The sequence below is a fragment of the Molothrus ater genome, chromosome 2 (genome assembly GCF_012460135.2).
Source record: "Molothrus ater isolate BHLD 08-10-18 breed brown headed cowbird chromosome 2, BPBGC_Mater_1.1, whole genome shotgun sequence".
Lineage (NCBI taxonomy): Eukaryota > Metazoa > Chordata > Aves > Passeriformes > Icteridae > Molothrus > Molothrus ater.
In genome coordinates, this window is record NC_050479.2 from 69,224,295 (window position 1) to 69,240,526 (window position 16,232).

A 16,232-nucleotide genomic window follows, 5' to 3' on the forward strand; every position below is an offset into this window, starting at 1 on the left:
TACACCCTTTTTTACAAATATATGGCATCAAATTATTCAACTTATCAGATTGGATGACATCTACACTTTACACACAATTTCTTTGGCCACCCAATCCCAAAGCTTAGTGACTTAACAGAGGTGCCAGATTTCCTTTGTCATTGCAGTTTTCCTTTATATAATTCTATAAAATTTGAATTCCCTTCTCATAATAATAATTGTAAATAATTACATCCTTTGATCCCAAGAATAAATTTTCAGTGACCATGGAATAAATTTGGGCAAGTGACAGGTGTAAAGGCGAAGAATCTTCACATTGGTAAGAAGCACCCTTTGCACTTACCTGCCTGAAAAAGTACTGTGTTGTTATAGCAAAGACATCAAAGCCACAGCTGGCCCTTTTAAGCTCATCTTGGATATTGATTAATTGCCGGGACTGCTCATCACACTTTTCCTTCAGTTTCTGAACAAACTGCTTTTCAGTGTCTCGCCCCTCTCCTGGTTTGGGGGAGAATCCATTCTTTGGGGTGGTTGGCCTTTGCTTGGAATGTCCTACAAAGGAGGGGGGAAGAAAAGACCATTCAGATCACATAGTTTACATGTACAGACATGACCTTTATGTGTTTCTATGGCCTCTGGGACTAGTCTCTACAAAAGAAAAAAGGTCTGTAGCACTCACACAGAACTTCCAGTCTTTAAAAAAAAAAAAAAAAGTGAAATATATTTCATGTTTCTTATGTTTCATGTTTCTTTAGGGGCCAAAGCTCAAAGCTTTTTAATAGTCATCTAGTCATCTCAGGCTCTGAGCCTGAAAGTCTTCTACAAGTTGAGGAGAGCTGTCCTAAGAGCGTATCATTGAGAACTGAGGTTGTTGGAGGAAGGAAGCACCTCACCTCTGCTAGACATCTACAAGAAACAGAGCTCTGCATCTCTCTTGAATGGCAGTGAGAGAAATGGGCACTTCCAGGTCAGGATTCCTCTTATTGATGATGTGGAAAACAGCTAGGTGACATTTCTACTCTACACATGGTTTCTTTGCTCACATGAACCCCCAGCCTGGTGACTCGACAGAGGTGCCAGTTTTCCTTTGCCTTTGCAGATTTCATTTTGCCGCTACACAGGACAACGTGGGGCTGGAGTTGTCCCTCCCTGAATGCAAACATAGCATGGATTGCTTGCTACTGGGATATCACTATTACTTTTTATCTACAATACTGCAGTCTACCTTGAGAGTTCCCCTTGCTCTCAGCTTTACAACGTGTCCAAAACTGCAGCATTTAGCAGATACGTACTGAAGTGCCACCAAGTGCCACACAACGCACAAGAGTTACATCACTGGCTCGGCATGGCTGCTCTCTCGGCATCATTGATCACACCAGAATCACTACATGGTTTGCCTGCAGAAATAGGCCCAGACAGACTCTGGCTTCTCTGAGGTGCTCCAGGTTGGCTGGAAGCAAGCCTGATGTTGCACAAAGACATGAAAGCACTAGTGTAGCTTGTGTTTAGGGTATAGTATCATATTTCTATCAATGGCACCAGAACTGAAGCCTACTCATGATAAGCCACTTCAGGAAAGTGGGACTTTTTTTCCTAAGTTCACATCCTGCTTGAGTCAACTATCCATTTCTGTGGATATACCCAGTTATGAGGATGAAGCAAGAAGGGGCAGTGTTGTGCTGGTATCAGGCTGCTCAAGCCACTGCTTGGAAAATCTGTTCTGTCTTTACCTTCTTTGCTTTCTAAGGACTCTCCTCTGCAAATGTTTATGGCCAGCTGGGCATCACCTTTGCACAGCTTTGTGACTATTTTTGCTACCCTCAGTATTTCTTGCTACCCTTTTGCTACCTGTCAGTTGATGGTCTTTAGCTTATTCCTGAATACTGGCCAGGAACCTCCAGTCCTCAACAGACCCTCCCATTATCCACCACTTTTACCCTAGAAGCTAAAGTCAGTAAGAAAGAGGGAGAAAATACGAGTCGGACACCTTTGTCCCATGTGTTACTAGAGACGGTGGATATGGGTCTGGAACATTTCTGTGTTAGTAGAAAAGGTTGTTTGTGCAAGAATATGATAAAAGGGGACAGTTTGTAGTTTTATAGTCTTGTAGTATCCAGTTCCTGAAAACAATACAGAAACCATGCCTACAACCAGCCTCCAGCAATCAGTGCAATAGGAGACAGTCTTCTGCCATGAATACTACCTGTATTTCCTAAAAAGCCAAAGAATCCTTCCACAGAGATGCCTCTGATGGTATGAATCTGAGCCAATTTGTAAAGTAGAGCATTACAAATTCCAGAGGTAATTTTGTCAGATATGCTTTTTAGATCTTCAAGGCTGTGGTCTGGGCATGCAAATAGATCCTAAGGGCAGTTTTACAAGACCACCCAGGGGAACAGAATGGCTTCCCCAGAGCAATACCCCAGGAGTGCATTCCTACTTTTTCAGATTCCCAGCTTGTGTGGAGCCACTGGGAGCATATCTTCTATCTTGCTCAGCTACATCCTGGCTCCAGGCTAAGCTTACAGGGTGCCAGCTCCAGCAGAGATGCTGCCTCATGTCTCCAAGCATCTCGTGGTGCAACTGCAAAGAGCCACGAGTGCAAAAACCCCTTTGAAACAATGTGTGTCCATGACCTGCCCTTGTGACAAAGAATAACATGTTGAGCAGTGTCAAGACTAATGCCATGTTGTTGGAAGACCCAAATTAACAGCACAATGCGTTTTTGTCATTAGGAGAGTTCAAGCAGCATAGCTATTGCCCTTTATCCATTTTTATGTCACTTAAAGCCTGTCAACTTTTTTGTGCAATTATAAGAAAATACAGACTCTTCCATTCATACCTCTTAGCTGTGCAGTAGGTAATACCACAAAATAAGAACCTCATAAAAGCAAGAGCCATAAATATCTGTCTTTTTAGTATAAAAATCTTGGGTTGTTTAAGCAAGACAGTGATGTTACAACAGAAGGCTTAGGAAGAAGTGTAGGGGAAAGCCCTTGAAATCAGTTCAGTCCTTAATTAAAACAGAAATCTGTCAGGGTGCTTAGTCTTACATCTTTCTAGCCTTCCTGTTCACTGGAAGATTTGAAGTGCACATCTCTGTGTTGTCCTTGTCAGTATTATAAGCTGTCCTTGTAAATTAAATGGTGCTATTCTCCTCAGGGATAAATCTGAATTTCTCGGTTCATTTGGGTCTGAAAGGCAGCTTACTAAGCTTATTCTGCCATTGATGTCTCTCTTCTCTTGCTCTGCACAAAACAGGGTACATATTAATGATGCTGGCCCTTATCCTCAATGTCCTTTTTGCTGATGGTGGGACCAGAGGGGCAGACCCAGTGTGTGCTGAAATCACTGTACCTCTTTGATCCTCTTCAAAACTCCCAAGTCTTTTTTATCTATGTGAGTGTTTGAACTAGGGAGACATAACAAGTATATACCCATAATTAACACTGTCCATGAGGATTTAGATGAGGAATGCAATTTATTCGCCTTTTAACTGTCCAATTTCCAACATTTTGGTAAGGAAAGTGAGCAAATTACTTAGAGACAATTGTTATCAAGCATTCTGTAGAGTGACAGATGCCAGAAGCAGTTGGCTCCATTCTAAAATGGAGTGGAAGGAGAGCCCTTGCATCTATGGACACCTGTTCCTATACACAGATCTCAGGAAGAGCATTGTATCAAAGGATAAAACTGAGGTCCCTGCAAGACTCTGCATCTCAAAACTCCCTTGCAAGTCTTCAGAGTCAAAGCTCAAAAAAATTGTGTCCAACAGTCAAAAACCAGCATTGATTAAAAGGGACTGAATGTGAGAAGGCCAGTAACAGCACTCAGAAATTTTGGAACCTGTTTCATGGCCAGATGTAGCTGTGGTGAAATTACCTGTGAAACACCTTCTCTCCCATCAAAAAGTGTAAAAGATGCAGGAGCTTGTGATTCTGATGGAGGAAAGTCTGTGAATGCCCCTTAGCATCAGCTACACTGCATGTCCTCTTCAAAGGCTGCTTTGAGTATTTTTTGAAATTGTTAAGTAGGTGAAAAAATTGTCATTATTGCTTTGTTATTGCTGAACTTATTTCAAAGAATGCCAAAGGCTACTCTAAAAAAATAAATGAAGATGAGGTTTATTTTCCTACTTGATCCTTAGAGTGATCAAGGAATTTACATTGGCTTAATTGCAGACAAGCAAGTGGAACAAGTTTTTAATCAGTCTTATGGATGGAGGTCAGTTACTCACCCTCTCATGAGAATGAAGAAACCTTTGAGGCCTCATGAATTGGATATGCCAAAACTTTAGGCCTTGAAAATTATTAAGTCACCCATGGAGAGGCAGACCTCCTTAAGACAATACAAATACACTGTACAAATATTCCAGTGTTCCATTTTGCTTTGTAATCCTAGTGGAAGCAAATCAGCTGAGCTGTAACATGCTGCTACAGCCACAATCAGTGCTGATGCTTAAACTGGACTCCCACCGCTATAAACACCGGCAAGCTTCTGGTCTGGCACTCTCTGCAACAAATTCTTTGGATCTCTCTGTGATCTCACCAGGTGCAAAATAGCCTGTAAATTATATGACTCAGAGGACAGCATTAAGTTCATCTTTTTATTCTAGTATCTTTGTAAGGAGAAGAATTTTGTGTCCTGTTGGTGCCCGGGAAGATTAAATTTAACCTGCCATTTTATTGATTTTGTTGGTTGAGAAGAAGAAGAATAGAGATTGAATTTAATAATAATGGAGAAACTCTTGGTGCAAGTTATAGGAGCTGGAGAGCTCTTCTACATGATTTATATTCTGCCACCAAATGAAGCAACATGGGGTTCTATCCCTCACAGTTATAACTTAAGTATCACATAGCTATAGAGATGACATTTTAAGTATTCAAGCAGAGTCTTAAAAATGAGATAACAGAAGATAAACTGCAAGCACAATTATATCAGTGGGACCACGCACACTCATTTCAGAAGCATTTAGATCAAGCAAAGGCCAGCCTCACAAAAGTCTTTAGGCACCTTATCCATTTATGAATGTACACTCAGTAGACATAAATAGAAACAAGTTCTCTTTGGTTTAGTAAATAAAGAAAGGTATTCTTCAGAAATGTTAAAACCATGTGTTTGTGCCCAGTATTGAGGTATAAGTTGCTAATGTCCCAATAGCACTTTGGAGGCTTTTTCTATAGATAGTCCCTTTTCCAGTTATGCACAGAAATACCCCAGGAAATTTAGTGCCTCTGCATAGAAGTAAGAGTAGATTCTGAGCCAAACATTATCACTCCAGGCAATTCTCCAAGGTGTCTTTTATTTTGCTATATGTATCTGTCCTCTTCTTATGTAAGAAAATTGTAATGATAAAAATAAATTCATCTGCCCTTAAACATGTAATAGCAACAACTCTTTGCTTTGAAAGAGAGATGATTGCATGGTTATAACAAAGAGAACAAAAGTCTATTCAGCTCATGCATTGGTATGATAAAGCCTGCTGTAGCCAGCTTAATGAACCTTGGACACAATCAATCCTCACTTAACAATAGTAGGTCTCAGATTTGAGTGTGTTAACAAGAGATGCAAAGTCAACAGGTTTAAATCTTCCCTGAAACACTGCTTTCAGGTTCATAAATACCTGGTGAATGGAGTTTTGTGGCTGTTACTGCTGATTTCTTAGGGGATGAGACAGCTGGTCTGCTAGCATCCTGATCTTTTTGCACTTCTTTCTTCACACCTGTTTTAGGAAAAAAAAAATCAAAGGTAGAAAGACACCTGGTTTATAATTCTGTTCGTAACTGTGCAGAACTGTGTCACTAAGATACACATCAAAATGGCAAAATGTATTTCACCAATACATGTCCTGGGCTCTGCACAGAATGATGCTACACAGTGCTTCTGGGTTGGATGCCAACCTGACATGTCTGCAACCACAACTGTGTACATGCAGCTGAGCTGACATGCACAGCACTGAAGAAGGACAGAAGGCCTTGCACACTACCTTGGCTTTCCAGTCATCTGTACCATCACAAATGCCATTAAGGCACAAATAGTTACACAGGTAACCCATCCTATCTGTTCTGAGTGCTGTGTTCTGTCTTTTCACCTTGCTGTGCAACCTCATTCTGGGCTGCAGGAGGAGCGGAATAGGACTGTGCAAAGCTGACTGAAATTACCTGCAGGTCCCTGCCCTGTCACCTTTTCCACAGGTAAGGAAGCTGCCTTTTCTGGAGACCAGCTTTCCAAGGTGGTCTCATGTAGTGAAGAGAGAGGCCAGAACCAGAAGCAGGCAGGATGTGCCAGAGCTGTGCTGGATGTGGCTGCCTGGACACAAGTGTGGGTCTCTGCCTGTGCAGTAAGTCAGGCAGGGACAGAGCTGGGCAAGCACATTCAGGGCACAAACCTACAAGACACTGTGCCAGTGTGGGATGAACCAGGGCATGGAATATTTCTGAGAGAGGCAACTCCATGTCTGTTATTATCTGTCCCACCAGTGGAGCTCTCTGCTCAGGGCCTCGGGATGGTCTGCCAGCCATGAGAGTCCTGCAGTCAGAGACTGCCTCTGCACCAGGGAGACACGACTTCCTCTGAAGGCCAGAGTGGCCACCCAAGCTCAGCTCCTCCTGCCCACCCACAGCTCCCATCAAAATAGCTGTGGGGACCATGCTGAGTGCAGTAACATGAGGTCCTGCCCTGCTCCTTTGACCATGGTATGACAGTCACAGGATCTCAAGCAGAAATTTTTCATCAAAGATGTAAGGAAAAAGAGCAATAAAAAGCAAACCCTGGGACAATAATGTTGTTTCCTGTTTGCTTTCCTTTTTTTAACTATTAGAGTTTGTTGAGGGTTGCATTTTAGCCTGAAGAGCTGTGTCACAGCACCTGGATACACAGGAAAAACAGAGATTTAAGGCAAATCACTTGCTATAGAGGGAAAACAAAGTTTGCCTTATTGACTTTCGCCTCTTTTATGAGTATGTTCACAGATATCTTATAGGAAAATGTCCCACAGAATCTGAAGTATCTGAAGCAGGAAAAAAAATCAGATTTTCTTGGTGGTGCCTAATGACAGTGGCAGTCCAAAAGCTAACACTATCTTCTATTTTGCTTAATACAAATGTGACCTGGCTCTTTCAACAGCAGAGAAAAATTATAATTTGATATGAGGATCATAATCTTGAGGGACACTTACTGCCTCACTAGTTTTCTGCTCCCTCCAAAGCCACACCTAGTTACAGCTGCAGTATATACAGGTTTATTTCTGATGCATCTTTCACCCTTCCACTTCTGCCTGCATCAGTACTTGCATGCAGAGAGCTGCAGACACAGCATTTGCCACGCACCAGAAGCTGAGCTGCATAATTCCTAGCACTGTCTCTCAGCATTTGCTTGCAGAGTGCTTCTGGAAAGAGCACATGCACCTGCACGTCCAACTGTTTGTGGGAGGAAAGGATGGGACAAGTTCTAAAACCCTCTTTGACTCTCTTCCACTGTTCATAGGCAAATCACACCATCAGCTGTCAGGGGCTTGTAAAGACTGAACACTTGCTCATGCCTTTACTTTTGTCCATCTCCATTTTCTCTGCTGTTCATAAATACAACATGTTGAGGCTAAGATTCTCATTTGTGATTAATACTTTTCACAGTGAGGTGACGGAAGATAGAAATTGCCTGTGCCCGCCCCCTATTACACTGTACTTTACTACAGAGTAGGACAGAAAAGGTGCCCTTTTCATTACTAAGAACCAACCTGAGATAGCAGCTGTGAGACAAAACCAGGGCTTGTTTTATAAGACATAGTTTATATAGTTATACATTCAAGCATCAGGTAATAAGGCTTTGGCTTTTCTGGGGCATTCAAAATAAAAATATAATGTACAAATGGGCCATATACAGAGCTTCTCCATAAATTTTGCTATGCCAGATGCCAAACACAGACAACAGTAGAGAAAAGTGTGTGCTTTCCTTATGCTTTCTTTAGGCATGTAAATAATTAACTGCTTTTGGTTTTGAGACATTTTCCATGAGGAACACCTGGGGAATTCACTCAGTTCCTTGACCTTAAGCACAAAACAAGAATCAATTGCCCAATTAGAGCTTGGTTGAAAAAAAATGGAGCGAAGAAGCCCAGGAATTTGCAGAGGGCAGGGCAGGGTCTGTGCAGAGCAGTGGGAGCTGTGTACGGGTGCTGCCTGGTAGGCACAGCTGCATGGGGGACGTTGGCTCCACAAAGTGGAAGACCAGCAGGAAGAAGGTGCAAACACATATCTGGGCAAGGAAAGATAAGTAGGACTAATAACAAGGAAGATCAGTGCCCTTGTTCAGTTTAAAAGACTGGGAGAGCTCTTGAGGTCTGGTGGGGCAGCGGTGCAGCAAGCGGGCAAGGGAGGAGGGGTTGTGCCGCAAGGGAAGAGCCAGTGCCCAGCACAGCCTGGCTGGGAAGGGGACAGGGACACATGGAGCTAGCTATTATTCAACTTCTCCTTCATAAGTAGGAAGGCTCTGGTGGCCTCTCTGTGGCCTTCCTTAGAGGAGAGGGATTTAGAAAGCACACAGCAGGCAAAAGGAAGGACTGTCTGCGGGAACAAACTGTTATCGTTTTGGTAAGCTCATCACCCACAGGGAAATTTTAGGGGAAGAGCCATCCCTGGCATCAGACCTCATATAAGAGCTTGAGCTGAATGCTTTTCTAAAAATGGGGCTTGTTCTTGTCTTTTGAAACAACAGCTGTTAGTTGGTTCAAAGAGAAACACTCAGAAAACATGTTGATTTCCTGCAGGGAAAATAAATCTTTAGATTACAAGTGTTTGGGCCCAGATTTTGTCATTTCACAGAAATATAGAATTTCAAGTTTAAAATATCTGAGGGAGAGCACTGGTGTAGTAATTAGCATAATGTGCAGTACCACCGAGTATGGTGCAGCAGGAGGTTATAAAGTTTGATCTTTTCTAGCTGGAAGTGTATGAAAAGTAATTCAAAGACTAAAATGCACAAAAAAAGGTCTGATGCTCCAGGGTAACTCAGGAAACAAGACAAACATTATTCAGTTCTTATTACAGGCCTGAACACATGTAAAACCTCAAATCATATTCTGTCATATATATTTTGAAATGTCAAGAGGTGTTATGATTTTCTTCTAAATTCGTCTTTTATAATGTATATTAAATCTGATCTGGAACAAAATGTATTCAAACTCTTAATGTTATTGCCCACAGACTGGAAATATGGAATTCCAATTAGCTCTGTGTTAAATGCCTGTGCATTAGCCTTATTCCTGCATAATCAGGGCTTTTAGCACTGAGATTCCTAGCAATATCTCAGGAACTACCACTAACTTCCAGGCTTTCTGGAACACTTTCCAAGGCTCTGCCACCTCCTACCACTGACAGAGCTCATGCAATGAGAAGTTTTGTTTCTGGTAGCCAGTAATCAAAGCCACAAAGTACGAATTTTTATGTGAATCTACATTCCATTTAAGGTTAGAAATCTCTCAACATTTCCCCTCTTTTAAAAGGTATACTTGTGTAAAGAAAGGGATATTTCAGGCCAAAAGAGAACAATGAGCATAAATATTTGTTTGTCTTCTCTGCTAGTGTGCTTACAACATTTTCTCTTGAAAAAGGCCTCTAAAACACAGAGTTCTGTAAAGGTATTTACATTTCCTAATTAATATACACAGCCTGCTCCAAACGAAATAGAAGGAGCAAATGCAAAATAATTAGAAACACGAGGCAAAACGTTCCAGAAATCACTTAAAAAATAGCAGATAAACAAAGCCACTTCTCCATTCCTCCAGCAGTGCTGAATGCTAGCCTAGGAACCAGAGCAAAATACACCTTATCCAAGACATCTCCTCAAGCACTGCAGAATCAGCACTTATATTTGCCTGTACGTTTTTGAGTCTTCAAAAGCTACTATACTGGGATAGGCTTCAATTTGCTTTTATACTTCAGACTGAAAGCAAGTTAACAAATTGTACATTGAGTATTTCTTCCAAAACAAATCCTAACATGCTGTAGACATCATTAACTATTCAATGGGAGTAACTGCATTCAGAAGGATTCCAACTGTTCTCAGGAGTATTTTATAAGTTAACTAATGCAGTTTGCAAGTTAAAAAAAAAAAAAACCAAACCCACGGAAATATCTTCAGTCAGTCACAGACACAGGGAGCCCCTTTGAGCTTTCTTCTGCCTTTCCCCCTGATACCCACGACTAGTCATGTCCTTGGTGAGTAATGACACATCCCTGCATGCATTGTTTGAGACAAAATGAGCAAAGCTGGAAATATGATGGATTTCTGTAGAATGAGAGCAGTCTAATTCTCTCTAGAGACTCTCTACTTCCTGTGATCTATGAGACACTGAATGACTGAATAAAGAAGCAGATGTGGAAGAAACGCTGTGTATTTCTTGAAGTAGAAACTGCTAATGCTCGTGCTTTTCCCTTTGTTTCAAATTTGAAGTTAATTTGATAAGAAAAAAAGGACAATAACTATTTAATTGTCTTGTCTGAAAACGGTTCTTGTATTAAAACAATAAAGTCTCTTTAGCTGGTGTTTGAAAAAATAAAGGAAAAGATACACCTAGTAAAACAAATCATTCTTTGGACTGAATAGAAAGTCTCAGGGTAATTCAGAACATACAACATTAGTTGAAGAGTTAAAACAAATACTCCTCTTTCTGCCATTTTGCATGGATCCTACGGCATTTTATTGTGTTCTCCTGTTTGAGGTTGAAATTTCAAACCAAGACACTTCCTCACACAGTTGTGCTATGGCATGTTTCAGAGTGGTTCCCAGAAGAAAGGTAGGAAAACTCGCAGATGAACTCCCACTTTTACCTGCAAGGTAGAGCTGCATATCCCAGTGTTCAGTACAGGAGCAATATGAATGTAACCCACTGCACACTGCTATTCAGCTTGGAAGGGAAAGTGTTTGCAAGGGGGAACAAAGCAGCAGCAGACTCTTCTCCCTTCATCCCTGCAAGAGTGCTGGTGCTCACCCTTCCCCCCTCAGGTGACCTCAGCTCATCCCTCTCCCTCCTGCTGACGTTGTGCTGTCTGGATTTTGCAGAATCTGATCAAAAAAAGCACATTTTACACTATAAGATTGCTGGTGAGAGCTGAGATAACACTGGCCTCCTATTTTTCATCTTGACTGATTGCATTTAACAGCCTGTCCTGTTATATATGATTTACTGATACTTGTAGAAGCACAGGAATTGACCGGGTGAATTTTTTGAACAATGCTTTGATTGTCTTTAATTTAGGGGGGCAAGTAGGAACAAGCTGCTCAAATTAATTTTTTATTGCCACTGTCATTGCACTCAAATTAGGATATTTCTTATGCACGACAACAGTCATTAAATAATAACCAAGTAGAAATAGGAATCCCATAATACACACCCCTCAAAATCCGCAACAGGGAATAGAAAAAATAAAATCTAACAGCTCTCTGATTTCATAGACAGCTGGGTGGCAGATCCAGCCTGGTGGACAGAACTGAGTCTCTGAACATTGCCTTCTGCAGATAATCTCCCATTTTAAGGGAAATTTAAACCAGAAAATTCATATATGTATGCTTCAAGTACTGTATATTTTAATCAACATCTGTGGGAAGAAGAAGCTTATATGAATTTCAGAGCTAGATTATAGTTGCAAAGTTTCTGATGGAGAGCTGCTTTCACCTATCATTAAACAAAATATGAAGCAATATAGAAATGGTAAGTGTTAGTTAGGTTATCACTGCACTTCCCAAAGTAGCTAATATATTTAAGTGAAATTAAAAGACCTCTCTTTTTTTAGTCAAGTATGTGCTTTCTTTTCCCTGTTCTATAAATTGACAGACATGTAAATATAAAAAGGGCTGTGCAATACACTAAAACCTAATTAAGTGCACTCTTTTCACAGAGCAGTTGAAAGGCCATCAGTTCATGCCTGCAAAACAATTTGCATGACAACGATCTTCCACTGCTATTGTCCCATGCCACAATTTTTTTTTGATCATCTGAAGCATAGCATCATCTGCTCCACAGCTAAAGGAGTCCATTTTCATTAATTATTTTTTTTATTCCCTACAGTCCAATTTATTTCACAAGCACTTTTAGTGAAATATCAGGAATACAATCGCTCTTGAGCAGTTGTGTCTTTTATTCTTTTAAGGGAAAATTTACAGTTCATGTGGTCTTCTCAAGAAACATCTAATACGTGAAAGCTTTCATGTGATTTTTGGTGGCTATGTTTGATTCATTAATATAGCTAGATATTTTCATTTGTGAATTAATTTACTATTCATACATAGATAAAATTATGTGGATCTCTGAAATACAAAGGCAATTTTTACATTACCTGATATCGCACCCTTTCAGAAATATTATTTATATTTAAATTACTGCCATCCTCTTTGTGAAATACTTTTCTCCTCTCTCTCACAAAATATGCTGTGTGCAATACACATAGTGTCTGTGCTCCTCAGCTGTAACTGTGGAGTGCTCTAAGCGCTTCAGTTCAGTAACTGCAATGTCTTGCACAGGAGGTTGGTCAGATGCTAAATATATACGCAACATCAAGCCTATAGAAATCACTGTCCAAAGGATACCTGAACAGAAAAATTTACATTCTGTAGGTATGTCTATCACATTGGGATCTACACCCAGTGTTCATATGTTATTGCAAGAGAGGCAAGATTAGAACTGCCAAAAAAACCTTGCCTTCATATTTTCTTTGATTTATTTCAACCTTTGCTCTATCAAATGCTTAGCATTTTGAGGGACCATGACACTCTTTTAATTTAAAAAAAATAATTAAAAATTATGAATTGCTGCTACCTTGGCTTATAAAAAATTAAACCAGAACACTGGACTATCATAGTTTCTTTTGCTTCTGTCTGTTGTGTATAATAACAACTTCCTAAACTTGCCAGCTGCCCCTGTTCAGGAACTGTGTCTGACTGTTTGTATTACACAGGCAGGTAACCCTACTTCCATGTTTAGTTTCCTTCCAGAATAAATCAGGCAAGTTTATGACATGGTAATTGCTGAGTTATCCCTTCATCCTTACCTTGACCCATGGGTCTTTTATTGTATTTATCTCCCTCCATCCAGTTGGTTTGGTGGGGACCTGGGACCTAGTGTCAGCCAAGGTCAAACCACTACAACAGGTTAATCTGACTTGAAACCAGGGGACAAGAACTAGCAAGGCATAAAGTCTTTGTGTCATATTTTGCACTGACTTTTCCTTCCCAGCTCCATTTGCAATGTGTTATCAAACCCAATGGAACTTACATAGAGATGAAACGCTGTTGAGTAAGAACCAGCCTGGATAAAATTGTTTATTTTGGAATCTAAACTGTCAGATCTAATCTGAACTTGATGGAACTGGTCATTTGAGACATAACTGAACTGAGCAGAAGGAGAGTTTAGGCAAGGAAACAATCTGGAAACAAGACTAGGAGTTTTTTGCTTTGTTTGCTTGCCTCCTTCTGCCTCTCTGAGTAAAAAAAACCAAAGATTACTTAAACCTAGAGGCCAATATCCTCATCACTGCAAACATACCTAGCAATGAATTATCTGCTCGATGGAATGCTTTGCTCTCTAAAGCAATGCAATGTTTTCAAAAAGCTTCTTGTTGAGAACCAACAACATATACACTAAATCTCTGGCATGTGTAGTTAGGGACAGTAAATGCCTTCAATTTTACACATAACTCACAAAATGAGATTATAGCTGTGTTGTTGACTGCGTTCAAAAGGGTCTACAGCAAATGGAGTCCAAATCAGCACACCAGCAATGGGCCCCAGGATGGCATGAAAATTAATTAAAAGCAAGCAGTAAAACAGCATCACAGCAAGGTTTCTGCATTTCTTGGCCTAAGGCAGGTGGTGTTTGAAGCTTGGAGCACTTACCAGTGGGTGCTGTGGCTGTTTTTGGTGCTGGCAGTAAGCTCCTGCGTGGGGTCGCTGTGCTGCTCGATACCTGCGTCGTGCTTTTGCTGCTCCCCTTGGGAGCATCCTTAGAAGGTGCGGGTGCCCTAGAGGTGGTCTGCTCTTCATTTCCAAAGCTGGAACCTGCAGGAGACCGGAATTGCGCTAATTATAAGTCCATAAAAAATGTATGTGAACTGTAGCATACAGACCAAACTTCTATCAGCAATTATAATCCACAGCAACATGTTCTCCCTGCAGCTTGGGCTAAGTGACATGGACTTTCTCCAGTATAAACCCTTAGTAGAAATAAAGAGTTCCCAACAACTTAAATGCTAGGTCTTGGCAGCTGTTACAGTCTGGTTCCAACAGGAAATTAAGACCTCCTCTTTGTCTGCCTCTGTGAAGGTATGTGGCTACAACACTCATAAAGAAACCATGGAATTCCTAAATATAAGGGTGGATGAGTTTATGGCTTTCTAGCTGCTGGAGGAGCCACACCACACATTCATCCCACCACTTGGAAGCTGCTGATGTTCAAAATAGAGGGGAATAGTAGGGCACAGTGGTGCAAAGTTTTCAAATTCCCCTGCTCAGGTGGAGATTTCCCACAAAGAGTCCCTCAGATCACACTCAGACATTTGAATAATAAGATAAAGAACAAAGAAAAAAGTCAGCCTTAACTCTCACATCCACTTCAGTCATATTCTCATAACAAATATTAGGTTGCCAAGTTTTCCACCTTAAATTGACCTCTTTCAAAACTTTAAATGGGTTTGGTGTCCTTCTGCATTTGCCATCTACAGAATAATGACATCCTAGATTCCTTGTAGGCATAAGGAAAACAATATTTTCTTAACATTTGAGAAAGGCAGAGTTGGAGTGCTGTTTTTACCTATCTGTCTACAAGGCCTAAGAGGAGCAAAAGATTACAGCAGATCTGGACTTAAACATTTGCAGAAGAATGAACATTTTGTTTGAAAAAACTAGTGGAGATGGTGCAAGAAATGCAAAAGATGTCAAAAAGGCCTATAATTTTTATTTCAATTGTTTTACAAAGATACAATACAATATTGGTTAGGTACTGCCTGCAGGAAAATGATAGCATTATCTTAATAATTGGCTCATCCAGGTCTCCAATAGTTTTAGGACGCAGGATTCTTGAAAGTGTGCAAGTAGAGAAGAGATTTCATTTTTGCCTTTATTACTGAAAATCTACTAGAGGAATAAAAAGCAGGTTGGAAAAGAAAATCCTCTTTCTGATAAAGGAAGAATATCCCTTTTGGCTCTGAAAAAACAGCTTTAAGTTTTGCTGTGTCTTTGAGGCTGCTTGCATATACATCTTAATTATAAATGTGTATCTGCATTATAAATTGACTTCTACAAGCATATGTGACCTTTCCCAAGCCACACTAAAAACTCAAAACAGTGTAGTGTACTCTACACAGGAACAAAAAGACCTGAAGCATTTGTCACCTTTACACATCTCTGCACATAACAAACAACCCCTCAGCACATCAGGTGGGTGTTGAATATCCAAACTGCATGCATTTTTCACCTGTGTAACAAACATTTAAGTTTATGTGCTGAATTAACTGTGACAAAACACTGCTGACTTCCATAAAGTCACAACAGCAGAAAATCTGGCCCAACCTAGCCCCATCTCCTCTGCAGCTGTGCACGAGGGCATCTCTTCTGCCAGGTGGCCAGGGGGATGCTGCAGCATGTGTGTCCACCTCAGGCTGTCTGCACCACACCCCTGAAGCTATTCCTGAAGTGGTCTCATATATATGCTTACCCTGTCAGATTGGGTAACACCACTTTTAGAAATACTTTTTCTTTCTTCAGCTATTTTTTATAAGTTTCCATTGCAGAAGCACTAACCTTGAAGAGTAAATTATTCTTACTATCTGCAGAGAAATAGAGTGCAAGTGTTCTTTAATGGAAACCCTTTATTCTCAATTTCAACATTCATTCAGTGCCCTACAGAGAGGAGTGAGGGAAGAAGTGTGAGGCTCAGAGGGAGCAGATGCTCCCTACAGAGCCTGGGGAAGACCATGGGGAATTCCAGAGGAATTCCCTGCAGCTTGTGGGGAGGACCCTGATGGAGCAGATATTCACACTCCACACCGGCACAGGTGGACATGGCCCAAAGGAAGCTGCATCCATGGAGAGCCCTCACAGGAGCAGGGCCCTGGAAGAAGCTGTGGGCCTGGACATGAGAACCATGCCAGAGCAGGTTTATCCTGAGGGACAGCAGCCCTGGGTAAAGACCCATGCAGGAGCAGGAAGAAGTGTGAGGTGGAAGAAATGGCAGAGAGGAACTGTAATGGACTGAGTGCAACACC

The 16,232-nt window shown here is 41.0% G+C and overlaps 1 protein-coding gene across 4 annotated transcripts in view; it reads right to left on the reverse strand.

Annotated features, from left to right (window-relative positions):
- Positions 1 to 16,232, reverse strand: part of MTUS2 (microtubule associated scaffold protein 2) — a 252,775-nt gene that overhangs the window by 48,406 nt on the left and 188,137 nt on the right. For all 4 annotated transcript variants that reach the window (XM_036404074.2, XM_036404071.2, XM_036404073.2 and 1 more), the window contains 3 exons: positions 13,867 to 14,028; positions 5,603 to 5,701; positions 323 to 531 (listed from right to left, as the gene is read on the reverse strand). In XM_036404074.2, coding sequence (XP_036259967.1) covers positions 323 to 531; positions 5,603 to 5,701; positions 13,867 to 14,028 — 470 coding nt within the window. The remainder of the gene's footprint in view (positions 1 to 322; positions 532 to 5,602; positions 5,702 to 13,866; positions 14,029 to 16,232) is intronic.